We start from the raw sequence: 25,374 nt of genomic DNA, 5'->3' as shown, positions 1-25,374 counted from the left end.
TACCAATGGTTTTTTTTTGTTTTTTTTTTTTTAGAGATTTTACCTTTACATAATCTTTACACTCAACATGGGCTCAAACATAAAACCTTCAGACTCAGAGTCCCAGCTCTATCCACAGAGCCAGCCAGGCACCCCTAGTCTACTGTGTTTATCCAAATGTCTGAGAAAACACTTATTAAATATCTTTCAAATTGTTTAAACTATATTTTTACATGCATTTATATTTATACAGGTTGCAAAATAAAAATTACATTTTAAACCAATTAAATAAAAATATTTTAAATGAAGAATATATAAGTAACATAATAGTGAATGTATCAATATTTTGATCATAACTCATTCATAAAATCTGCAGATAAGTAGATAATAATTAAAGAAAATTGCAACAATATTAACAAAGTCTTGCACTGCAACACAGACATTGCTTTTGACATGATTCTCAGCGAACTGCACTGAGTCCCATACGTTCTCCCAGTCCCATGATTTGTGGCTCTCTGTGAGAGGTTGCAAAACAGGAGTTAGGGAAATCTATAGGAGTTTCCTCCCAGTATCACCTAACTATCGATATTTTTAGGAGATTTCAGTGCAAGAGCATTTTCTCTCACCGTATTTTCTGGGCACTGAGAACAATCTCTCTTGAGCTCTTACTGTCAGAAAGCCAGCTGATCTATTTAACTGGTCAGGACGTGAGCCACATCCTCCATTCTGTTTCTGCTCCCTACCCCTTCATGTTGAATATCAGCTTGTACCCCACCCCCCGGCTGATTTACTAGAAAAGAAAGCAGGGCAGAGGTCCCTGGTCTCTCTTTTCCTTGCTCAGGTACACGTGTTTTTCCTCCTTTGTTCCCTTCCCTTCTTTCTCTACTAAAACCTGGTTTGGAGCTGAAGCTCTCCATCACCTCTCCTGCCACACTTTGTCAGGAAGACACTGGGCAGAGGCCACCTTCTCATGCACACTGTGTGTCTCTAAAAGTGTATAGACACAGCAACACGCACCAGGGTGCCATGAACAACTTGTGGGGCTGGACGTTCACTGCAAGGATGAGCAAGAGACCACTTCATTGTTATGCGGCTTTATCTTGAAATTACTTATGCTCTGGCTGAGGAACTCTTGGAATGAAGCTAGTCTCAGTGTCACTAAGAAACAGCTGGGGTTGGGGAATGTTACTTCTGGTTCCTGTGCTCTAGTCATTTATATGATTTTTGTATCAACCAGACACTGAAGGACAAACAACAGATTGTGCTGGAACCAGAGTGGATCAGGCAGAGACACTCAGCATCCAGGCCCCTGTTCTGCCCAGAGTTTGTGCTCAGCTCCCCCTACAGTCCCCATCACTGTGTCGTACATGGCACAGTAGTACACAGCTGAATCTGAGGCTTGCACTGAGCCTTTCTCCAAGTGGAAGGATTTGGAATCTTTGTTGTAGGTGGCTTCAAATCCTTTGTTGCTTCCCTTCTCCTTGTCCCTCACAGCTTTCAGGAGGAGCTCTAGACCTTCTCCTGGATACTGGACATACCAGAAGAGATTTGGATACCCAGTTGCTGAATAGGTACAGTTTATAGTCAGGGAAGTCTCTTCTGAGAGGGTCACTTGGCCCTCTGTCTGAGTCACTGAGTCTCCATGTGTTTGTCCTGAGGAAAAAGAAAAGAAAACTGTGTCACCTTGGGCATAAAGGTCTTAGATAAAAGTATACTTAAAACTTTTTCCTGACATCATGAAAAAAGGAATCCAAATTTTAAGAGGCATTTTACTTACCAAGCAATATGAGTACCACAGTCACGAAGCCTGGAGAACACTTCATCTCTGGAGCATCACCTAAACAATATTTTTCATTCTTCACATGAAGAAATGTTGAAATGACAGAAATGATCAGTGGAAGCCCACATTTCACACAGGAAATGTGATTGTGGTAGGAAGCTGCACCCTCTGGTGGACAGGGACTGAAATGTGTGCATGTTGGCCAGAGTCCGTTAAAACACTGAGACAAAACCAGACTGGTCAAGAAATTACTACTACAGACCCCTTTATAAAATCCAAACCTTGGAGAAGTAACGTTAATTCAAGTAGCAGAATTACTGAACATCTCATTTATATCTCATTTTACAAAAAATAATGTTGTCAGTGTTAGTCAATATGTTTTTAATGTTGGTCACAACTTTCAAATACTATAAAGAAGATGACATTCCTTTTTTGTGTTAAAGATTTTATTTATTTTTGAGAGAGAGAGCAGAGGAGGGAGGACCAGACTTTCCATTGAGCAGGGTGCCTGATGATCCAGGACCCTGGGATCATGATCTGAGCCGAAGGCAGACGCTTAACCAACTGAGCCACCCAGGCACCCAATAATGAGGTTTTTTAACTTCCTAACTTTTCTTAACCCTTTCACATATCTCCTGCATCCTACTAGAAATGCACAGCAAATACATGAATATTTGATGAATTCATGTAATTCAAATTAGTTTTGTAGAAAGACAAATCCCATAGTAAAAAAGACAAGGTAGAAGCTAAGAAAAAAAGCTTGAGTAAGTTATCTGAATATACATTTCCAAGTAAGAGTCTATGTAAGCACCTCTTTTTTATTTATTCTTTTAAAATATTTTACTTATTTATTTGTCAGAGGGAGGGAGAAAGCACAAGCAGGCAGAGGCAGAGAGAGAAGCAGGCTTTCCAACTGAGCAAGAAGTCCAATGCGGGACTCAATCCCAGGACCCTGGGAATCGTGACCAGAGCCGAAGGCAGCCACTTAACACATTGAGCCATCCAGGCATCCCTGTAACCATCTCTTTAAAAACAGAAAGACAAAACCATGAGAAAGTTTAATAATACCATCTTAATTACAGAAAGTTTGGCACCAAGCGCCTGGGTGGCTCAGTTGGTTAAGCGAATGCCTTCGGCGCAGTCATGATCTTGGAGTCCTGGGATCGAGTCCCACATCATTCTTCCTGCTCAGCTGGGAGTCTGCCACTCCCTCTGACTCTCCCCCCCCTGCTTATACTCTCTTCTTCCTCCCTCATTCTCTCTCTCAAATAAAAAATAAATAAAAATTAAATTAAAAAAAAAAAGAGAATGTGGCACTAAATTTTGTAAAGAATCACTATGAATGATTGATTTGATGATCCATGAGAACAAGATGTATCAAAGCCAGAACAGCTGCCTGGTGCAATTAATCCAAATGATCTCCAATGAACACTTGCTACAATCCACCAGAAACAACACTTCACACTGGGAATATACTGGTTGCAACATTAAACAAACACTAGTGGCAGACTTCTAGGATGGCAGACAATGGGGCTAATCATGCTTTTCTGGGAGTCAATGAAATCCCATAAAATCTGGAATGTGGAATATGCTCTGAAATACCGTCTTAAGGAAACATTTGAGTATCTCCAAAGGGATATAACACAGTTGCATTCCCTCCATGAGCTATGAGTGTGGACGGGTAATAGTATTTTATTTCCTACATGGATTGGCCCACCTTCTTGCCTGAAAACCACAGCAATCACAAGAGCCAAATATCAACTGGATTTTGTGTTTACTGCCTATGCCATTTCAATTACTCTCCAGAGGGCAGAGTAAATTTCTTTGGGAAAGTTAGGTAAGGTTAGAACTCACATAGAAACTTCTCTTCTCCTATCACACCCCGATCCTGTGGAAAAGTGGAAACAACAAATGGAATATTAAAACTGAAATGAGTTACTATAACAGTTACCCTTGAACTACTGTGGTCTGGTACAGCCTTAGCCCTCATGGCTTTGTTTCCCCCTTACAAAGTCCTAGGCTGTCTCACTTTTAACTGTTCACTGTAGCCCACATAACTCAGATGTCCCAACCCATACACATTCTAACCTTCACAAACTATAGAACTAGATAAATAAACCCTTGACACTCTTCCTTTCATCACAGGTACAGACTGCTCTGTGGCCATTCATTTCATCATCATTACATGACCTAAACCTTTGGTGCTCTGAACAAAATCCCAGAAAAAGATTGCCATTGAGATGTATGAAATGAGCTTATAAGTACAATTTATTACCAGTTTGGCAGATAAAGTATGAGAAATGAATCCTTGCTTACAGGTTTATCAATTATATGACATTGTGCATCCTTCACTGACAAGAATTGAAAAAGCTACTCATATTAGATCTTAAACTGAGGTTCCCCAGAGAATCAACAGAAAGAGATAGTCCACAGATGAGTGTATAAGCAAGAGCCTTGAAATAAGCAGGTAATTGCTTAAAGCAGATTTCCACCTAAGCCATTAGAAGAGATGGAATCTAAGAATTCTCTCCTAGATTTTTGGAACCACCAATTTTAATACTTTGCTTCTTTTGAGGTTATTTTTATACTTTTATAGGTACTTTCCCACTTTAATGGTAAAATGTTACATATTTCTGATTATCTTGACTTTGTTCTTTTACTAATAAAATAACTTGCACGTGTATAGCCTTTACCTGAGACAATACATATCCACCCTAGTGTTATAGTTCAGCTCTGTACAGACATTGCTAGTGTAACAAAGATTAAGAATTATTGCAGGGGTGCCTGGGTGGCACAGCTGGTTAAGCACTGGATTCTTGGTTTCATCACAGGTCTTGATCTCAAGATTGTGAGATTGAGCCCTGTGTTGGGCTCCATGCTCAGCAGGCAGACCGCGTAAGATTCTCTCTCCCTCTTCTTGTGCTCTTCTCACTTGTGCTCTCTCTCTAAAATAGATAAATTAACTTAAAAAAAAATCATTGGATGTGTTATCTCAAATGAATTCCTGGGAAAAACAAGTAATAACCATACCCTAATTGGTACTGCTAGAGTGAATTTTAACCGATTAAATTGCTCATACAATGTGAAAAAGTATCTATTGATAAAAATTTAAGATGAAGTTTGTACAATAAGACTTGTGTACAAAATGTGACTCATCTCGATTATGAGTTGACCCAAACTTCAACACCATCTCTGCATTATCAATTGCCAAATACATTCTATAGAATTATAAATCAAGTCTCTAAAGATATTCAAAACACTTGAAATGATGAGCTTATTCTGATGAAAATAACTTCAAAGTTCAAAACCTCAGGGGTAGGAAACACTGAGAGTAGTGAAAGGGTAAGGTTATGCATGTGCTTGTGGCATGTGCTTCCTCCCACCAAGACACATAGTTCTCAAAAGCTCATGTATTGTATGCTCTCATCATTATGACATTTTAAAACACAAAAATAAGAATAGACCAATGTTTGCAAGGAGTGGGGAATATGGAATTGTGTAAAGGTAAGAGAATAGCACAAGGGGGTTTTGGAGACCAAAGAAATTATTCTGTACACTGATTGTATGATGGTTACATGATGTATACAATGTATTAAAATTCAAAATTCACAGGAACATACACCAAAAATGTGAATTTTCTATATACTTATTTTCAAATAAAAAATTTAGGGGCAACTGGGTTGCTCAGTTGGTTAAAGGTCTTCTGAGAGGTCAGGTCATAATCCTGGGGTCCTGAGATCCAGCCGTGCATCTGGATCCCTATTCAGCCAGGAATTTGCTTCTCTTTCTCCCACTGCCCCCCCAACCCCACCATTCCTGGCCACGCCCTCTGTCTCACTCTCTTTCAAATAAATAAAATCTTTTAAAAATTCACTTGAGGTATTAGAAATAAATAAATAAAAATGTCAACCCTGATATCAAAATGGCAAAATAGAAATTTTCTACCATCTCTGCCACCCCTCCCCAACCCCCCCCAACCAATTTTCACAGTCATACAATAAACTAAAAGAAAGTGCCTATTAAGAAGTCCCGCAAAGTAGACACAGCAGTTGTGGAACAAAACGAATTTGAGATTGGATACATTGAGGAGAGGATGAAAAACAATTTCACTTTACCTCCATCACCCCAGCCCATGTGACTCAGTCCCGAGCCAAGAGGAACTTTCCAGTCTGTGATTTCCCCCATAGAGGAACGTGAGAACATGTGAGTGAACACATGACCCTCCAGCTCTGGAGGATGCTCCCAAAGAGGAACCTCTTTCTAGCCCCATCCAGAATACTGAACTGTACTGCTCACTGGGGAGTGGGGTCCTCCCAGCAGAACAGCACCCAGGGCTCTTGGAGGGCAGTAAAACAACATGGGCCCTCCAAACCATGGCACAGCCTTCATTAGGAATCTGCCCATGACCCACTGGAGATGGCCTGCCTGCAGACCCCCACAAATGGCCCATGAGCACGCACAACACTCAGTCCCTTACCCACACATCATCCCACCCTGTGGCCTCCCACCAGTGCACACAGGATGACAACAGCAGAGAGCTTTTGTAGGTGGCTAGTGAGCATGCGCAGAGAGTAGACCCACTCTCCCGGATTGGGAGAAATCACACAAATTCAGTCAGCACCGTCCTAGAGAAAGGAAACAAAAGGGAGACTCTTGGCACCCAGTTTGGCTTCACAGGATCCAGAGAAGTCCTAAAAGTTTGTACTACCTTGTCCCAGGATGTAGGAAACAAATACACCAAACATGATGAAGGTTTAAACTGGGATGTGTCTGGGTCTGAGACTCAGTGCACACTCAGGCTAAAACACTTGTTTTCTTCCACTGCATCAATTCTCACCTCAGTCTGATCAAGCATTCAAACCTGTAGGAACTGCACCCTCTAATTGATTTAAGAGTAAATGAATGAATAATATAGAAGCATGCTTCCTTCTGACTCCATTATCAGGCTTGGAGGAAAGGCGCCGATCAGAAGTCATCTTCCTTCTACTGCACAGGAGTTGGCAGTATAAGGGGGAAAGAATCAAGCCCATTGACGTGTTGGACTACAGTTCTAACCTCCTCTGTTCAGCTGTTTTAAACTGAATTTAATCCGAACACTTCCCCAGTAAAAACAAGCCATTAGCAAATATCTAACAACCATAACTCAGCTAAGAGAAACCATTCCCACTGTGCCAATTGCCAATTATATCCATTGTTAGTTAGGAAGACTTCAAGGGACCTAGAAAGGAGCCTCCTTTGAGCAGGGGTGGAGATTGAGAGAATTAAATATTTACACAACTTATTTCCTTTGACTTCTTCAAGATACTAGAGAAATAACTTTTTTTTTTTTAAAGGATGGTTGTAGTTAGTAATGTTTAACTCAGTCAACGTGAACACGTGGCAGGGAGGTTGATATCACATTATCTCTACATCAGCCATTAGTCCAAATGCCTTTGTGCAATTTACTAGTAATAGTAAGGTGGCTGGTACATGCATATAAAATTTTCCCATATATCTCAGAAGGAAGAGTTTCATTATAATGATGACAAAAAAACTATAAGTCCAAGAATAAATTGAATTATCTTCAAACAACTGAGCATTATTAGGAAAGAGACACATATAAGTAGAAATAAACAGTATATTGTAAAAACAATCAAATACTCAGATATAGAATAAGGACATTTCTTTTCACAAATCAATTTAATTCAATCATAAGGCTTAAATTAAAACTATGAGTAAGTAGCAGAATTCTCCTTTCCGTCTTTCTTTAACATCTACTTATAATTAATTATGTGAAAAAGTTTGTGATACTTCATGAAAATATACCAGTGAATGAAATACAAAATTCTGTCTCCTAGATTCTATGAGAGGGTGATTGTGAACAGAGACTGACAACATTTTATAAACAAGACGAGATTTCTGAGTTTTATCTGAAGCACACATTGTCAAATCTCTCCCTATCTTAATTTCCCTTAAACACACAAACAATACATAGCATCCCTGGGCTCTAAAGGAAAACCCATGACACAAGAAGAAAGTGACCAAAGCACATAGAAGTTTTTGGCAGTCAACTTTTGCCTTAAATATAGATGAACTTTTGCCCTAAATATAGATGAACAAAATTAATATGAAACTACAATTAATGGAAATACCTCACAGAGATATTTTAAAGCAATGTTAAATGAAAACTTAAAAAAAAAAAAAGACCTTTGAGGGAGAGAATTGATGAAGTGGGGAATGCTCAGATCAAAATACATAAAGTGAAAAAATCGTGAATGTAATTCTAATAAATATTGTAGAGACTAAAGGGAATATTAGCAATATTATCTGATTACGGAATTATCATTTTCATATTTCTACTTTCCATATTTCTATATTTGGCATGTAATGTTTTAGAATCAGAAAAATAATAAATGCCACCTATGAAACACAATATTAAGTGCCCATCCATAATAAGGACTGTATTACTGGTTCTTTGTAGGAGAGGGGTCTGAATAACAAATGTAAAGACATTTTTAATACCTGAATTTCAAAATAAAACATTACTAAGTCCATTCAAGAATACATTAAAAAACAGTCATCCACCAAAATTTTCTAAACAAGTCTGGGTCATCTCCATCCTAATAGTCTTACTACATTCTTTTAATGTCTAACATATTAGATTCCACCTACAGACGAACAACAGCACAAAAGCTATCCTTGAAGGTCTGTGTTAAAGGACACGGGGATGCCCCAGTCCCAGGTTTGAGTGCAGGCAGCAGGTGCCTGGGAAGCAATGTGTGCTTGCTGCACAGAAGTACACAGCTGAGTCTTCAGGCTGGGTGTCTCTGACGTGCAGGGAGAAACGTTTGGCCGTCTTATTCAATGAAACAGTGAGTCTTTGGTCTTCTTTTGTGGTCATGCTTTGAAAAAATGTCTATAAGGAGCTGGGGACCTTTTCCAAGTTCTTGCTTATACCAAGGGAGGTAACTTGAGGTACTGTCTGAATAACTGCAGTTGATAACAGAGCTGCCTCCCCTCCTGGACACTCAGGGTAGAAGGATGCTGCTCCACATTCTCTCCCTGGCTGAACCCTGTGCAGAAAGAAAAGGTCAGAGAAAAGAGGAGAGATTCCAGGTTATTGTGCTTCAGAATGCTCTTTTTCTTCTACGCTAAATGGGAGGAAACCTGAGTAAAGCCAGTCTTGAGTTCTGAAGAATATCCACTAATATACTCTGAACTCACAGTTCAGCTGCAGACACGAGAACATGATTAAAGCTCCCATGGATGTCTTCATGGTTCCTCTCAGTTAAGCTCAGGTTCAGAATTGTAACCTCCAGCCAGCTCAGCACCTTCTCTTATTGGGCCATCCCTTCTTTCCTCTAACAGAGTACTTTCCCACATTGTGTACCAGCCAATAAGAAAAAGACTCTGCTCCTGCCATAGTCTAGTCCATCAGATGCACTTAAATGAACCCTCCACATGTTCTGCATCAGCACAGGTGCACTGCCGTCTTGTGGTAACATCTCTACTGAACTCGCTGGGGAAATGCTCTTCTCTTAGCCTGTGCCTCTGAGGGACTCCCATGTATCAAGGCAGCAGTCAGTCAAGCAAATTAAATCTTAGGTCAGGGATGAAGGGCACAGTGAGAACGTGGAGATCAAGGTTTATGCCTCTGTGCATTACCGAGTTACTGTTTATAAGTTGTAAAGCTATAGATGTTATTGCTATTTATTCCATGATAGGTCTGGTGCACATGTTTGAAATCAGGAGGGAATCATTATTCACTCTCTTAAAAAAGATATTAGAGAAACTTTCCTTTCTGCCAAATCTATCATTCTCATTTGTGACGAAGAAAACTCTTTGTAAAAGGAACATGTAACCCAAAGCTTAGAATAAGAGAGAGAAGATCATATGATATTTCAAATGTTTCTGATCTCAGGATGTGTTTCGCCTAGCTGGTCTTGCCCATGACCTTGCTTTTTTCAGAGGATTGACAGTACCAACAGTCAAAATGTAGACTATTCTCTCACTTGAGATGACTATAACAAAAAGTAAAGGACTAAATCTAAGTGATAAGCAGTGGGGATAACTTCCATCAGTTATTAATATTACAACTACAGGAAACACTTTGACCCAAGATTGCAGTAATTTACATAAATAAATCTGATGTGCTTTAAGAAATTTATTTGAATGCTATGTGTTTTATATTCTGGAAAGTACTGAAAGACACAGTAGAAATTCTGATGAAACCTCAACCTGCGAACTCAGAAAATACAACCACATGTGAGTTTATCCTTGAGGTGATTTCCTTTTCTCAAATCAAAATAGATGGCATGTCCTCCAATGCAATTTACTGACTCATGGCCTCAGGACAATTTCCTCTTGAGTATTAGCCATCTACCCTGTCATGCTTCCCAGTTCCTGCCCCCCACGCTTCACATTCCATACGCCATCATATTTCCCCTAAACGCCACTACAGTGTTTGATAAAGCTCAGTGGCCCTGTGAGTATCGAGAAATATCTCTCTCTGCTAAAGCCCCTTTCACATTCACATTAATTATCTGGAAATTTCTGATGACCTCTGTGACAATAAATCCAGGCAATCACAAATATTCCCTGTGCTCTGGGGATGGTACCAACAAGAAACTTGTCCTAAAGAACTGATGAGGAGAAATGGTCTCTGGGAAAACAAGACAACCTCATTTTCAAAAGAAGCCCCTTTCCTCTAATTCCTACTCATGGATCCTCTTAAATGACAAAGAATACACTCATCTTCCTTCCACCTTTCTCACCTTGAAAGCTTTAAAGATAGCTATGGTGAAGAATATCAATCAACTCAATATATAAATATACGTGTATATATGAAATTGTTTTTATGTTTGGAAAATTTCTTGATTCAGAGCATCTTCCATTCTTTCACCCATTCCCCATAAAATAAGCATGCTCAAACACTTTCTGGGCAAATTTTCCTCTTCTCAGAGACCAAAAAGACAATATTTGCACTTTTGAGGTGTGACACTAACAAAAAATATAATGGTCTGAATATGACCATTCATATGAACGACTCTCTTCCATGAATTAACTATTGCAGAGAAACAGCCATTCCTGGAGCAAAATTTCCAGCTCCATGATGATTTCATAGAATATTGCTTTCCTTTTGTTAAAGTGCTGGCCTAGAAAACCTTCACCTACCATCTTCGTGGACTTCCAGCTGCACAAGTCTTCCAATTCCAATGGTCATTTTGTAGACAATGTGTGAATTATACTCATTATACTCAAACTGCCTTCAAGGGATTTCCACCTGGGATGATAAATATATTAGCTATTTTGGGGAAAGTCCTTAGAAATACTTGTTGGTGTTCACATGACGCCATCACCTCTGGCTTTCTCCCACAGTAACAGGGAGTGATGCACGAGTTTGCTGGTAGAGTCAAAGTAGCTCAGCCAGAGTGTCTTTCCTGCCCAAGGTCTCAGACATTTACACAAAGTGGAACTCTTCGTTTAGGGTTTCAAAATGATAGGACCATGTCTTTATCAGACCAAAACTTCAGAGATCTGGGCTTGCATTAAACACATTCTCTTTACACAGCAGGATGGTCCTACAGCAAGGGAGAGAATGTTTTAAAGGAAGTAGGAAACCTACTTTCTTTCTCACCCAGATCATTTACTACATAATTGTTCCATGCTGTCATCTAGAATACAGTCTCTATTTTGTAAAACAAAGTTGGACAAAAGGATTTCTAAGGGCTTTTCCATCTCTAAGTTCCTTTTATACTGTATAACAAAACAAATATTTATTGAATACTGATTGTGTGCTATGTGGACTAGTGTCAGAGTGGGAGAAGTTGTCTGCATCATGGAACCCCAATACCATTTTCACAATATCATGTAATCTAATGGATCTGAGGTTGATCCTAACCCACCCTGAGGCCTCTTCAGAATATAGACACAATTCTCAGGACGAGATCCTATTTGGGTTTTTCTTTCTTCTATGAGATCAATAATGTATCAAGGAGAACTAAAGCCAAATTAAACATGGGGAAAAAAATGGGTCTTCATTCACTGAGTGGAAAGTCCTTCATAGGCAGTGAGACCAGGGGGCTCCATGGCTGAGCCATGGGTAAGTAGGATGTTCTTCTGGAGTCATATTTCTTCTATTTATCTATTACATATAATTGTATGTATTGTATGAAAAAAAGAAAAACAAATTAGGCAAAGTGGATGAACTTACTATATATGGAAAGTGGGAAGTACTTTCTAAAACAGTCTAATTGCTTGCTGGATTCTGACTTTTTCCTTAAAACTTCAGTTTGGAGGTTTAAAATTTCTAGCCTTGGATACCTATACAGTTTTTGAGATCATTTCAAAATGAAAATGTAGGATCCTTATTCAAAAAACAGGGAAAATGTGTCACTAGGTAATGTTTCTAAGGGACCATTTTTCTAAAATGCTTTAACTCTTCATACATAGTAGTTTCATGTCTCTCAATTTAATTTTTTAAAGACTTTATTATTTTCAAACACTTCAAACTAAGTTCAAAGATAATGAGGCAGACATATTGAGGTATCCAGTGCATTTCCTGCCCCCATACAGGTACAGACTCCCATTGTCAACTTCTCCAGGACACCTTTTACAATGGATGAGCCTTCACTGCTTCATCCTAAACACTCAAAGCCCACAGTTTTTCTAGGGTTCACTCCAGCTGTTGTACATTCTGTGGGTATGAACAAGTGTATAAGGAATGTATCCACCATTATACTATTATAGAGGCTAGGCTCAATACACTAAGTATTCTCTGTGCTCTTTATCCCTGCTGCTCCCCTCAAACTTTGGCAACCACAATCTTTTTTTCCCTCCTAGTTTTCCTTTTTCCAGAATGTCATAGGATCAGAATCATACCCTATGTAGTCTTTTCAGATGGGCTGTATTCACTTACTAAAATGCATATGAAGTTGCCCTATGGCTTCACAGCTCCCTTTTTTTTTTTTTTTTAAGCAGCAAATCATATTCCAGTATTTGGATATACCACTATTTATTTATTCATTCACTTATTGAAAGACATGCAACTTACCTCAAGGTTTCGGCAATTATGAATAAAATTGCTATAAAACACCTGTGTACAAGTTGTGTGTGGACCATAACTTTTAAAACCCTTTGGGAAAAATACTCAGGAAAGTCGTTGCTGCATCAAATGGTAAGAGTATGTTTAGTCCCGTAAGAAACTGCTAAACTGCTTTCTTGAAATGTCCAGGTATACACTTTCAATCTGTAGTAATTTCCCAATAATATTTACTGTACCCTTTGATGCATGTCAAAGCCCCAGCTAATCCAAAGCAGGCACAGACACCACAGGTGACCCTGCCAACCGCTCAGCTCACACGCAGCCTGCTGTGACCCAGAACCTGAGCCTGCATGTGTTCCCACCTATGTCCTGCTGTCCACGAACCTCTCTGCTCAGGCACTTGTTCCTCCCACTTATTGGACTCACTTATAAAAGACAAGCATAAAGGTAAAACTGGTATTAATTTCAAGACAGTGAGGGCACAGCATCAAACCAAGGTCAGGGTTCCTTGGAAGAGTGGAGGGCTGTGTAACTTTACAGGTCCCATGCTTAAGAAACCGAGTTTCCTCCCAGGTTCAGGGAGTCTGCCCATTTACCTCCATCTGAATTTTCAGGGGCATATGCCTTCCTATCAATGCCCTTTTCTCAACATAAAAGCCACTGCAGGCTGGAATTCAGTTTGTGCTGGAATCTTTACACATGTAAGTTTTGACTTTGTGTTTCGACTTTGTATTTGAGGTCTGGCTACAACAGACCTCAAATACAAAGACAGACAGACAGGGATCTTTTAGGGAAGTCCTGGAGGCTGTTTGCTTCCCTTCCCCAACTAGGAATGATGTTACAAAATCACGAGTAATAGATTCATTTAAAATGCAAGGAAGAGCAATAGATTTTCATGGAACAGAATGAAAATTTCCATGAGCTCTTCTTCACAAGGTGCTATTTAGAATTACTCAAATAGATACTTTTGTCAGTGATGTATGTCAATACATTGTACAAATCATTTAGATTTTATTATTCTGTAGGGTCTTCTATACCAGGTTCTCAGAGAATAAGCTCTAATGTCACCTCAAATTCACTAATTTTGAAATAATATGATCTCAACAATATAGCTTATGCTCTAGAATCCTCCCTTTATTCATGCATAAAAGTAAAGTACTTATTCACAGAGTATTATCTTACTGAAAAAGAAAATATATAAGTAGAGTGCCCAACCCTCAATAAAATTATTTTATTGTATTTGTGTTTCCAGGAGTAAAAAGCTGAATACAGACTTTAGAAAACATTGTGCATATTCTCTTTACATTTCTTTGAAAAAGAACCACCCACAGATAACTAAAAAATTTAGTCATCTCTTTGTTTGCTGATGACCACTGAGTTTTTTTGAGCATTTTTCCATTTGACTACTTACAGATAATTTATATGCTAGCTGCTAGGACATCTGTTTTCCCAGGGTGGTACTGGATATGGGCATTTCTATCACTTGTTCCAGTGACTCCATGGTAGAGGTTTTTACCTGCAAAGGGCTTTCTGGGAGGAAAAAAAGGGCAAGTAAGTGAAATGAAAGCCCTGATGGGTCTAATTTTAGGAGAGAAAAAAAGTGCCCTAACATAAATCTGAAAGTCTGAAAATGTGCAAAGCCTGCTTTGGGGGCAAATGTACAACCCAGGGAAGGGTGGGGCTTACAGGCACAGCTGCAGTTTGGGTGCAGGCTGCAGATCACCAAGAAGCACTGTGCCTCCACTGCACACAGGTAGGTGGCTGAGTCTTCCAGTTGGGAGGCCCCCAATGTGGAGGGTGCTGGACCGATCCTTAGTATTCACTGTGCAGTTTAACCTTCCACTCTGCTTCATCCCTGAAACTATGTAAAACAGCCGGGTGAGACTGCCGCCCCCGGGGTTCTGTCGGAACCACTGCACATTGTTCACTGCATTAGAGAAATTGCACTTGAGAGTAGAGCTGGCTCCCTCCTGGAGGCTCCGGTGTGAAGGGCTCTGCTCCACCGTCATCCCTCTCACCCCTGTGTGGAAAGAGAAGAACAAGCACAAGTGATGTCACTGGGGAGTCACTGGTGCTATTTTCAAACCTGTAAAATAAATATCCCAAGACACACCACTGAAAATGTAAGACCCTCTAGGAGCTCAGTGTCAGCACCCCCACCCCCAATGTGGGCTGTGCATTGCTCCCCAGCCCCATCTGGAACACCCTACTCACAGCAAACCTGGAGCCATAGGAGCCCCAGCAGAGCTCCCCAATATCTCCTCATGATTTCTTGTCTAGTTGTTGAATTACTGACAATGCTACTGTGCTGGGTGTAGTCTTGGATTCAGAGAAATTGTGTTCTTACACTCAATCCTTTCCACCAGTATCACTGAGCACCAATCACACCTCAGCTCTGTCATTCACTGAACTCGAGACTCCACCCACAGTGGCCCAGTGACACTCATTAACAATCTCTCTAAAATTGTGATTTTTACAGTGCAGTGAGGTAGGGACAATATTTCCAATATAGGAAGATATAAGAGGTTTCTTTCTTAAACACTCATATAAGAAATTTGTGGGTTAGTGTATGAGGAAAGGCGAATGATTCTTCTAGAAGAGTCAGTGTCTCAGTGGGTTGCACTCAAGATTGAGGAATCATGGGGAAGAGTGACTCCATTCCCCAAACTTCACAGTTTGACAGGCAAGCTGAGGGTTTGGTTATATAAAAAGAGAAAACTATCAATAGCATGCATTGTGTATTGCAGAAGTAGCTACAAATTCTTGAAATCAGGAGAGTTCTAGAAACCAAGACAGATAGTCACCATCTGCAAGAGTATTATTCCAACCAGAATTTGTTGTGAAAAGTAAAATACCTGCATGATGTCCCTTCTGATTTAATTTCTACCTCTCCACCTCTCCTTTGCCATTAACTAGCGGACACTCTGTTTACATACATAGCTGAGTCTGGCCAGGCCATACATTGCTGGTCACGGGCAATATTGTCTTCTCCCTTTCTTTTCTCTTATTTATTGTCCCTTATTTTTTCCTTTCTTCTCTTCATTCTTGTTCCCTCCATTCTCAGCAGAGATACATGAAAAGGTAGGGTTTCTGAGGTATTGAAATAATTTCAGGGTCAGTAAGTTTAGGGGCTTTTATTGATACTGACAACAGGTAATGGGACGTTTTCTGTTGCGTTTCCATGGTCACAATGCCCAGAAATAATCCTATCTTGTCACCTATGCTCCAAGAATTATCTGTATAATGGATTTCTAGAGACATGGCCTCCAGATGTGTGAAGCTGATATAGAATGGCAGAACTGAAAACCCGAGATGAACTTTACACAAAGTCTGTCCATCCCTGCCTCCCCTGACTTTGCTGTCTATAATTGGACTGGCTTATATGATTTCTGTTCTCCCTTTAGTGGCTCAACCTTGGACCATCAGAAAGTCTTTGTTGGGTGTGGTGTAAACAATGAATTTTGGAGCACTGAAAAAAAAAAAGATTAAAAAAAAAAAAAGTCTTTGTTTCTGGTAAAGCCTAGAGTGCCCCCTAGAGGACTGAAACGGTCAGCAAAAACACTTCAGACCGTAACTCCACAGAAAGAACCTCCCAGCTCTTTTCATTCCAAATTTCCTGATGAAGGAATTGGAGATGATCAGAAAAGAAAATAACTGCTTAGTTTGAATGGGGGATTACCAGTGAGCCAAATCCTACTTTTAAAATGGAATTGCATGGAAATTGATATCAGAAAATAATTTGGTAAATCTCATCTTGTGCTTTTATTTGATTTCTTTAACTTAGTTCAAAAGAAATCCACATTCATTGAGCTTTTTGTTTCACTGGGGTAATTTCCTAGATATTCAGAATATCTAAACGTGTGATGGAATATTATTCAGCCACAAAAAAGAATGAAATCTTGCCATTTGTAATGACATGGATTAAGCTAGAGAGTATAGCATAGCACTGAAGGAATAAGTAAGTCAGAGAAAACAAATACCATATGATTTCACTCATGTGGAATTTAAGAAACAAACCAGACAGGCAAAGGAAAAATATATAATAGAGAGAGCGAAAATCAAGAAACAGACTCTTAATTAAAGAGAAGAAACTGATGGTTACCAGAGGGAGAGGACTGGGGGGATGGATTCCATAGGTGGGGGAGTGAAGGCATGCCCTTGTAGTGATGAGTATCAGGTGTTCTGTGGAAGTGTTGAATCATTATATTGTACAGATGAAACTAATATAACATTGTACCTTAAGTAACTGAAAAGAAAATAAAAATAATAAATATATAAAATTAGAAAACGTACTAGTTTACAATCTGTGGGGAAAGGCAAAAATATACATAATTATAGAGTAAAAGGGTAGGACCATAAGAGGAGGAAAAACTAAAAAAAATACCTGATCTGAGAGGAGGAACAAATACATTTTTCATTAGGTCCTTGGACAAAATCTTGCGAAAATCTCCCTTCCCCTTTTTGGCCTCAAGGATAGAAGAGAATATGGATAAGCCTTTATGATGGCTTTTATGATTTTTATTACTTTTAATAATAGGAGGAACTTGTGCATATATGAATTATTAAAAGTAATAAAACATTACCTATAGACTAAAATCCCTTTTGACTACCTTTTTCAATTCTGACCCTTAGATCACTGATTACCGTAATACTTTCTTCATCTTTACAATTTGGAGTTGATAATTCCAGATGTTTACTAGATTTGAATCAACAGAAAATATATAGTATTTTACTTAGACTTTATTATAATGTAAGCATACATTTAAGGTATACTATTCTGTAACTTGTTTTATAAACTCAGTAGTAAATCTTGTAGGTCTTATTATATTAACCCATATACATCCTTTGTTCCATTATATTCTATATAGTGTACACATTTTTATACATCCTTTCCTCTATTGATTAAAGGCTACAATGATTTATTTAATCTAGGAAATACTACACTACAATAAAGCTTATTAAGCAATTCCTCCACATGAGCACATGTTTTTTTTAGGAACAAGAGATGAGGAAGAAATGAAGGAATAAGCCCTGAGGCTGGCAGGTGAAAATTACTCCAGGTGGAGGAAAGTCAGGGACAAAGGGCTTGAAGAAGAATGAAGAGAACTCATGTTCTCATTATTGTGTTAGAAGATTTTCATTTTCTATTTTTTTCTTAATGTGCATTAAAACTGGAGTTTATCAGCTCATTTGATAAACTCTTTCTGAAATTTTGTCCTGATACAGAGGTAGTATATAGTTTGCTCTAACCATTCACTGAGGTTTTCCAAAATATAGCAAATCAGCAAGAGAAAAAGCACACCCAAGGAGAAAGCAGTGGTATGTATATATAAGGAAAAAACTATTACAGAACAAAATTAAAACACAGAAAAAAATGTAAACATCTGCACACACACCCCCACACACGATTTGAGAATATTGTCAATAATATGGAAGCACATTTTGCTTTTTTCAAATCAGCAGAGAAAAAGTGAAAGTTCTGTCAATGCAACAGAAGGGAAAATAAATGAAAAAGGCAAAAAGCATATGGAACAAAACCAAAATATTAGAAACAAGTTCAAATATTCAGTAATCAGAACATAGATTAAAAAAGAAATTATTCCTCATGTGAGAGAGATTGTATGATAATTGTGAATCAAAAATTTTTAAATATTTTATTTATTTATTTGACAGAGAGAGAGCGCACAAGTAGACAGAGTGGCAGGCAGCAGAGGGAGAAGCAGGCGGGCTTGATCCAAGGAAACCCGGGATCACAACCTGAGCCGAAGGCAGCTGTTTAACTGACTGAGTGACCCAGATGCCCCAAATTGAATCAAAATTTAAAACCATTTCTCCATATTGCTTAAGAAACAAACCTGAGAGCAAACAACTAACAAACATGAGCAGATAGGATGATATTTCCCTGCTGTCCCAGCGTGCATATTCTGAAGTCCTCTCCTCATCTACTAAACCCACTACACCCAAAGAAAGAACACAAAGAACTGTCAGTTCTGCCCAAGAGACAGTCAAAAGGCACCTAAGAGAAGACCTAGCTAGCAAACTAATTAGCCCTTACAAAGAGAAGATTTGAGAAAAAACAACAAAGTCTAAAAAAACAAACAAAACTAAAAAAGTCAGCATAAGAAGGAAAACAATCAATAGCATCAAAAGTCATCCTACAGAGTTGGAGAAAATATTTGCAAACTACATACATGATAAGGGTTTAATATCCAAATAATATAATAACTCCTACAATAATAGTTTTTAAGAAAACTAATAAGCCAATTAAAAAATGGTCTAAGGACTAGAATAGACGTTTTCTTTAAAAAAGACATTCGAATAGCCAACAAGTGTGTGAGTGGAATACCCAATGTCACTGATTATCAGGAAAATGCAATCAAAGCTGCAGTGAACTATCACCTCCCTCAGTCATGCAATTATGTAAAAAAGGACCACCCTATTTGGTACTTTCAGTATTTAAAATGGTATTAGCCACAACTTAAAACATGGGAGAAAAAAATAGAATACATACTATAAACATGTGTAATTTTGTTCCTTTTAATGATGTCTATCTCAATGTATTTGCCTCTACTTAATGATGGCTATCTCAATGTATTTGCCTCTACATTTACAATAAATTCTTTTATATCATTCATAGTTTATATTTTTTTAAAAAAATTGATGGCTATTATCAGAAACACAAAAAATTCAGGTGTTGCCGAGGATGTGAAGAGATTGGAACACTTGCACACCGTTGGTGGGAATGCACAATGCTGCAACCATGGAAAACAATATAAGAGGTTGTGAAAAAGTTAAAAAGAGAACCACCGTATAATCCAGTAATCCCACTTCTGAGGACATATCAAAAAGAATTTCAATCAGGATCTTGAAGAGATATTAAGCCCTCCTTTTTCATTGCCAACACTTCCCAATAGCCAAGATGGGGAAACAACATCAATGCCCAAAGACAGATGAACGGATAAAAGAAAATGTGGTGTTATATACAGAAGTAGTGTACTACCCTGCCTTAAGAGGAAAAAGAAAAAGGAAATCTGACAATATGAAGCCATATGGATGAATCTTGAGGACATTATGATAACTGAAATAAGCCAGTAGCAGTAAAACAAATTGTGGATGATTCCACCTAAATGTGGTATCTGTGATAGTCAAATTCATAGAATGAAAGAGTGAATAAAAATTTGGTTGCCATGAGCTCTGGCTATTGGGTAATGGAGAATTAACTGGATATACTGGATTAGTAATCCAGCATATGAATGAATACAGAGTTGCTGTACAACATTGTACCCACACCAACAATCATGTATTGTATAACCTAAATTTTAAGAGGCTAAATCTCATGGTAAGTGTTCTTTGCATGATACAAATTAAATTTTAAAAAAAGTAAGAAACCACAGGTATCAAAAATGGTCAAAATCCAAAACAATGATACCACCAAATGCTGGTGTCAAAAATTCAGAAATAGCCCTAGGTCAATCCAATGACTTACACCAAGGTATTAATTAAGTAGTAAAAAGCGTCACGCACACCCCAAAAAGACAGTTTCATAAAGTTGGGAACACTCAAAACCAAAACATGGAATGAGGCTCAGGAGTATATTGTTAGAAAGCAATTTGTATAGTGAGGACACCAGGAGTCTATCTTCTTCCTGGGGGTGATTAGTTATATCAGAGTTGCTGTAAATGATATCCGAAATTAGTCAGGGGAGGTGGGGTTACCTCACGTCAAACCTGGGAAACAGTTTCAAGTTTTGCTTATGATTTCCAGAAGCAGAGCAAAAAAATGATGCAGGTAAAGTTAATTCAACAAAATAAAATAAATTAAGCTTTATTTGTAGGACTAAGGCTGATTTGGGAAGTAATCTTTGCCCAGGGAACTTTCAAGGCTGCTCAGTTTGGTTTTTATTTTAACCATGGACAAGGATGTCCAGCAACAAGAAAAACTTCATCTGTGGCTGACGGGAATGTACAATGGTACAGCCTACTTGGAACACAAGCATAGAAGGTTCTTACATAGCTTAATCACACACCTCCTACCATATCATCTAGCAATGACAATCTTTAGTGTTTCCCAAATGGCTGGAGAACTTCTGTCTACAAAAACTTGCACCAAAAATATTTGTAGCAGCCTTTATTTATTACTGGCAAAACATGAAAGCAACCAAGATGTCATCAGTGAAAGAAAGGGTAAGCAAACTATAGCACAGCTAGATAAGGGAATCTTATTTCAGTTCTGAAAAGAAATGAGCCATCAAACCACCATGGGAAGACATGGAGGAAAATTACATGCATTATTTCTAAGTGAAAGAAGCCAATCTGCAAAGGTTGCATTCTGTTTGATATCCACTATATGACATTCTGGAAAAGGTAAAATATCAGTGGTTGTCAGAGATTACAGGGATGAAGGGAAGAATTTCATTAAGAAAAGGAAAGTTGAGGGGCACCTGGGTGGCTCAGTGGGTTAAGCCTCTGCCTTCGGCTCAGGTCATGATCCCAGGGTCCTGGGATAGAGCCCCACATCGGGCTCTCTGCTCTGCAGGGAGCCTGCTTCCTCCTCTCTCTCTGCCTGCCTCTCTGCCTGCTTGTGATCTCTGTCAGATAAATAAAGAAAAAAATCTTAAAAAAAAAAAGAAAGAAAGAAAAGGAAAGTTGAACTGGTGAGCAAAATTAAAAAAGCTTAATAATACACAAGATGTGTGGAAAGTTTTTATGTACTCTTCTCAATTCCTCAAAGACCAACTTGCAGTCTTGTGCTGAGATTAGAAGTGATCATTGCTTCTTATAAAGGGCTGTGTAGTGCATGGTTGTTCTGTGACTTAAAATTTTTCTCACGGTGGCTCACCTAGTTTATTCCCTCCACCCCAATACCTTCAACACACACACACACACCACCTACACACACACACTCACATATGGGGACACACCCACCCATGTAGGCGGCACCATCTTCCTCAATTATCCAAAAATGCGTGGTACTTCTTTTCCCTGACCCTTTCCAGGAGGCAGAGCAAACACTGAGGTGCTTCCACAGGAGGCCTGGGTTTCTCCTTATCTAGTCTATCATGCAAGTTTGCTTTTCTCCATAAACAGCTCGTTTTCTAAAAGCTGGTTGACTTTGCTGCCTGCTGATAGCTTCTGTCCTGTTTCTCTCTGTGTTTGCAGCTTTCTGCCCTTTAAGATGTCTTTACTATCTTTTTAATAGAGCTTTAAGAAAAATCAAAGAGGTAAACATGCATTATTAGTCTACCATGGTTTTTTAAAAAAGATTTTATTTCTAAGTAGTCTCAACACTCAACATGGGTCTCGAACTTACAACCACAAGATCCAGAATTGCAGCTCTGCCTTCTGAACCAGCCAGCACCCCCTAGTCTGGGCCATTATATCCCAGTGTCAGAGAAAAATTCTTATTATATATTCTTTTTCAATTGTTTGAAGTACATTTTTGACATGCATTTATATTGATAGAAGTTTTTAAAAAGTTTATATTTTAAACCATGTAAAACAAAAAAAAAATTAATTTAAACCAAGAATATATACTAATATATATATATAAATATATTAATATTTTGATCATAGCTCATTCATAAAAATCTACTGAAGTGGATAATAATTAAAGATTACAGGGCACATGGGGGGCTCAGATGGTTAAGCGACTCACTTTCGCTTTTCGGCTCAGGTCATGATCTCAGGATTATGAAATCAAGCCCCGTGTTAGGTTCCCTGTTCAGTGAGGAGTCTGCTTGAGAATTTTCATTCCTTCCTCCACACCCCCCTCCACCCAAGCCTCTGGCTATCTTTCACTCTTGCTCTAAAATAAATAAATAAATTCTTAAAAATATTTCAAAAATTTTTTAATAAAATAAATAATATTTTAAAAATAAAGAATATGCCAACATTTTTGGCAAAGTATTGTACTGCAATACATACACTGTTTTTTCTATTATTCATTACATAACTTCACTGACTCCTAAACATTTACCCCAATCCCATGATTATGGCCCTCTGGGAGAGGGTGCAAAACAGGAGTTAGAGAAATCTAAAGGATTTCCCTCCCATTGTCACCTACCCATCTATACTGGCTAGGAAACTTCAGTGCAAGAGCATTTTCTCTCACACTTCTCACATCGGTACTAAGAAGGATCTCACTTGAGTTCTTACTGTCAGAAAGTCAACTAATCTATTTAACTGGCCAGGACAAGAGCCACTTCCTCCATTCTGTTTCTGTACCCACCGCTTCATTTTGAATATCAGCCTGAGTCTGTCACCTGATTTACTAGAGGAGAAAGCAGGGCAGAGGTCTCTGCCTTCTATTTTCCTTGCTCAGGTTCACGTGTTCCTCCTCTTTTCCTCCCTTCCCTTCCTTCTCTAATAAATCCTGGTTTGGGGCTGAAGCTCTCCCATCACGCTCTCCTGCCATATTCTGTCAGGAAAGACATTAGGCATCACCACCTTCTCAGGCATACCATGTCTCTCTAAAAGGAGTCATAGACACAACAACACACACCAGGGTGCCCTGAACAAACTTGTGGGGCTGAATTCTCACTTGCAAGGATGAGCAAAAAGACCACTTCATTGTTATGTGGTTTTACCTTGAAATTACTTATGCTCTGGCTGAGGAACTCTTGGCATCAAGCTGTTCTCAATGTCACTAAGGAACAGCTGGGGTTGGGGAATGTTACTTCTGGTTCCTGTGCTCTAGTTGTTTGTATGATTTTTGTTCCAACCACACACTGAGGGACAAACAACCACAGACTCTGCTGAAACCAGAATGGACCAGTCAGAGATGCTCAGCATCCAGGACCCTGTTCTGCTCAGAGTTTGCGCTCAGCTCCCCCTACAGTCCCCGTCACTGTGTCATTCATGGCACAGTAGTACACAGCTGAATCTGAGGCTTGCACTGAGAGCCTTTCTTTCTCTCAAATGGAAGGATTTGGATTTGCTGTTGAAGGTGGCTTCAAAACCTTTGTTGTGTTTTCGTCTCTTTGTCCTTCAAGGCTTTCAGGAGGAAGCTCTAGACCTTCTCCTGGATATTGGACATACCAAAAAACAGTGGGGGACCATGTTGTTGAAAAAGTACAGTTTATAGTCAGGGAAGCTCCTTCTGAGAGGGTCATTTGACCCTCAGTCTGAGTCACTGAGTCTCCATGTGTTTGTCCTGAGGAAAAACAGAAAAGATATCTGTGTCACCCTTGGGCATAAAGTTCTTGGATAAAATTATGGTTAAAGGTTTTGCTGACACAATGGCAGAAAGAATCCAAATTTTAAGAGGCATTTGTACTTACCAAGCATTAGGACTACCACAGTCACGAAGCCTGGAGAACACTTCATCTCTGGAAACGTCACCTAAAAAATGTTCCTCATTCTTACCATGAAGAAAGGTTGGAGTGACAGAGAAATGATCGGTGGAAGCCCACATTTCACAAAGGAAATGCGACTGTGGTAGGAAACTGCACCCTCTCGTGGACAGAGACTGAAACTGCGTGCATGTTGGCCAGAATCCTCCCCAAGTCAGCCATCTGTTTAACCCCAAAAAAAAAAAAAAATGACCCCGTTTTCATGAGGCACATGCCGGGCTTCAGGTGGCCCTTGGAAGTCTGAACAACAGCAATCCTGACTTTCTCAGGTCTATTTTCTTCTTAAGACACTACCTGATATGGAAGTTTCTTTTAACACACAGCACCCCAGGGAATTTCTGTAGCTGGAGGATAGCTATCTTCTAAAGCATTTTACTTCATATTCCCATGTGTCCATGTGGGCGGGGGGCCTATAACCCACTGACTGCCAGGAAAGGAGTTGGAGTTGAAATATGGAAAAGGTAATAGGAAACCAGGTCCTTTGCTGAGTGATTCTGTGTTTTAGCACTGTACCACAATATTTAGAACTGTGACTGTAATTTTTAAAGCACTCCCTGAATATTTGTTTTTTTTTTTTTTAAGATTTTATTTATTTATTTGACAGAGAGAAATCACAAGTATAGACGGAGAGGCAGGCAGAGAGAGAGAGAGAGGGAAGCAGGCTCCCTGCCGAGCAGAGAGCCCGATGCGGGACTCGATCCCAGGACCCTGAGATCATGACCTGAGCCGAAGGCAGCGGCTTAACCACTGAGCCACCCCAAGCCCACCCTGAATATTTGTTAAATTAAACAAAAATGAACAAATGGCCTTTACTTGAAACACCATATTACTTGGTTCATAAAAGTTAACAATTGTAAGGAATACTATCTTTTTTAATGAAAGTTTTCCAGAGTAAAAGTCATACTATTTTATAGTCAATCATTTTAATAGTTGAATATTCTGGAAAATCAGAATCATTCATAATGATGAAATATATGAATTCTAGATAGAAGAAACATCATAAGTGAAGTTGAATCCCACAAGATGATCTCAGATTCTTTTTAAAAAATATAGTTTTGTATTTATTGAGGGAGAGAGAGAGGAAAAGAAAGAGGGGAGGGGCCAAGACAGAGGGAGAGGGAAAGCAGACTCCATGCCAAGATTTTCAGTCCGATGCAGGACTCAATCTCAAGACCCTGAGATTCATACTTGAGCCAAAAACCAAGAGTTGGGGGGCACCTGGGTGCCTCGTTGATCCAGCAA

The 25,374-nt window shown here is 39.0% G+C and overlaps 1 pseudogene and 1 gene segment (V, D, J or C); both read right to left on the bottom strand.

Moving 5' to 3' along the window:
* Positions 1-1,024: 1,024 nt before the first annotated feature.
* Positions 1,025-1,846, bottom strand: LOC123388333. The segment is given in 2 exon segments: positions 1,025-1,632; positions 1,757-1,846. Coding segments are annotated over 2 exon segments (405 nt in total).
* A 6,339-nt stretch (positions 1,847-8,185) lies between these two features.
* On the bottom strand, positions 8,186-9,039 carry LOC123388332 (annotated as a pseudogene).
* Positions 9,040-25,374: the final 16,335 nt, after the last annotated feature.

This window comes from Mustela putorius, unplaced genomic scaffold (genome assembly GCF_011764305.1).
Source record: "Mustela putorius furo isolate JIRA1106 unplaced genomic scaffold, ASM1176430v1.1 tig00003898_pilon_pilon_pilon, whole genome shotgun sequence".
NCBI classification, from domain to species: domain Eukaryota; kingdom Metazoa; phylum Chordata; class Mammalia; order Carnivora; family Mustelidae; genus Mustela; species Mustela putorius.
Note: the sequence above shows the minus strand (reverse complement) of the source record. Positions and strands in the feature narration are given on the sequence as shown.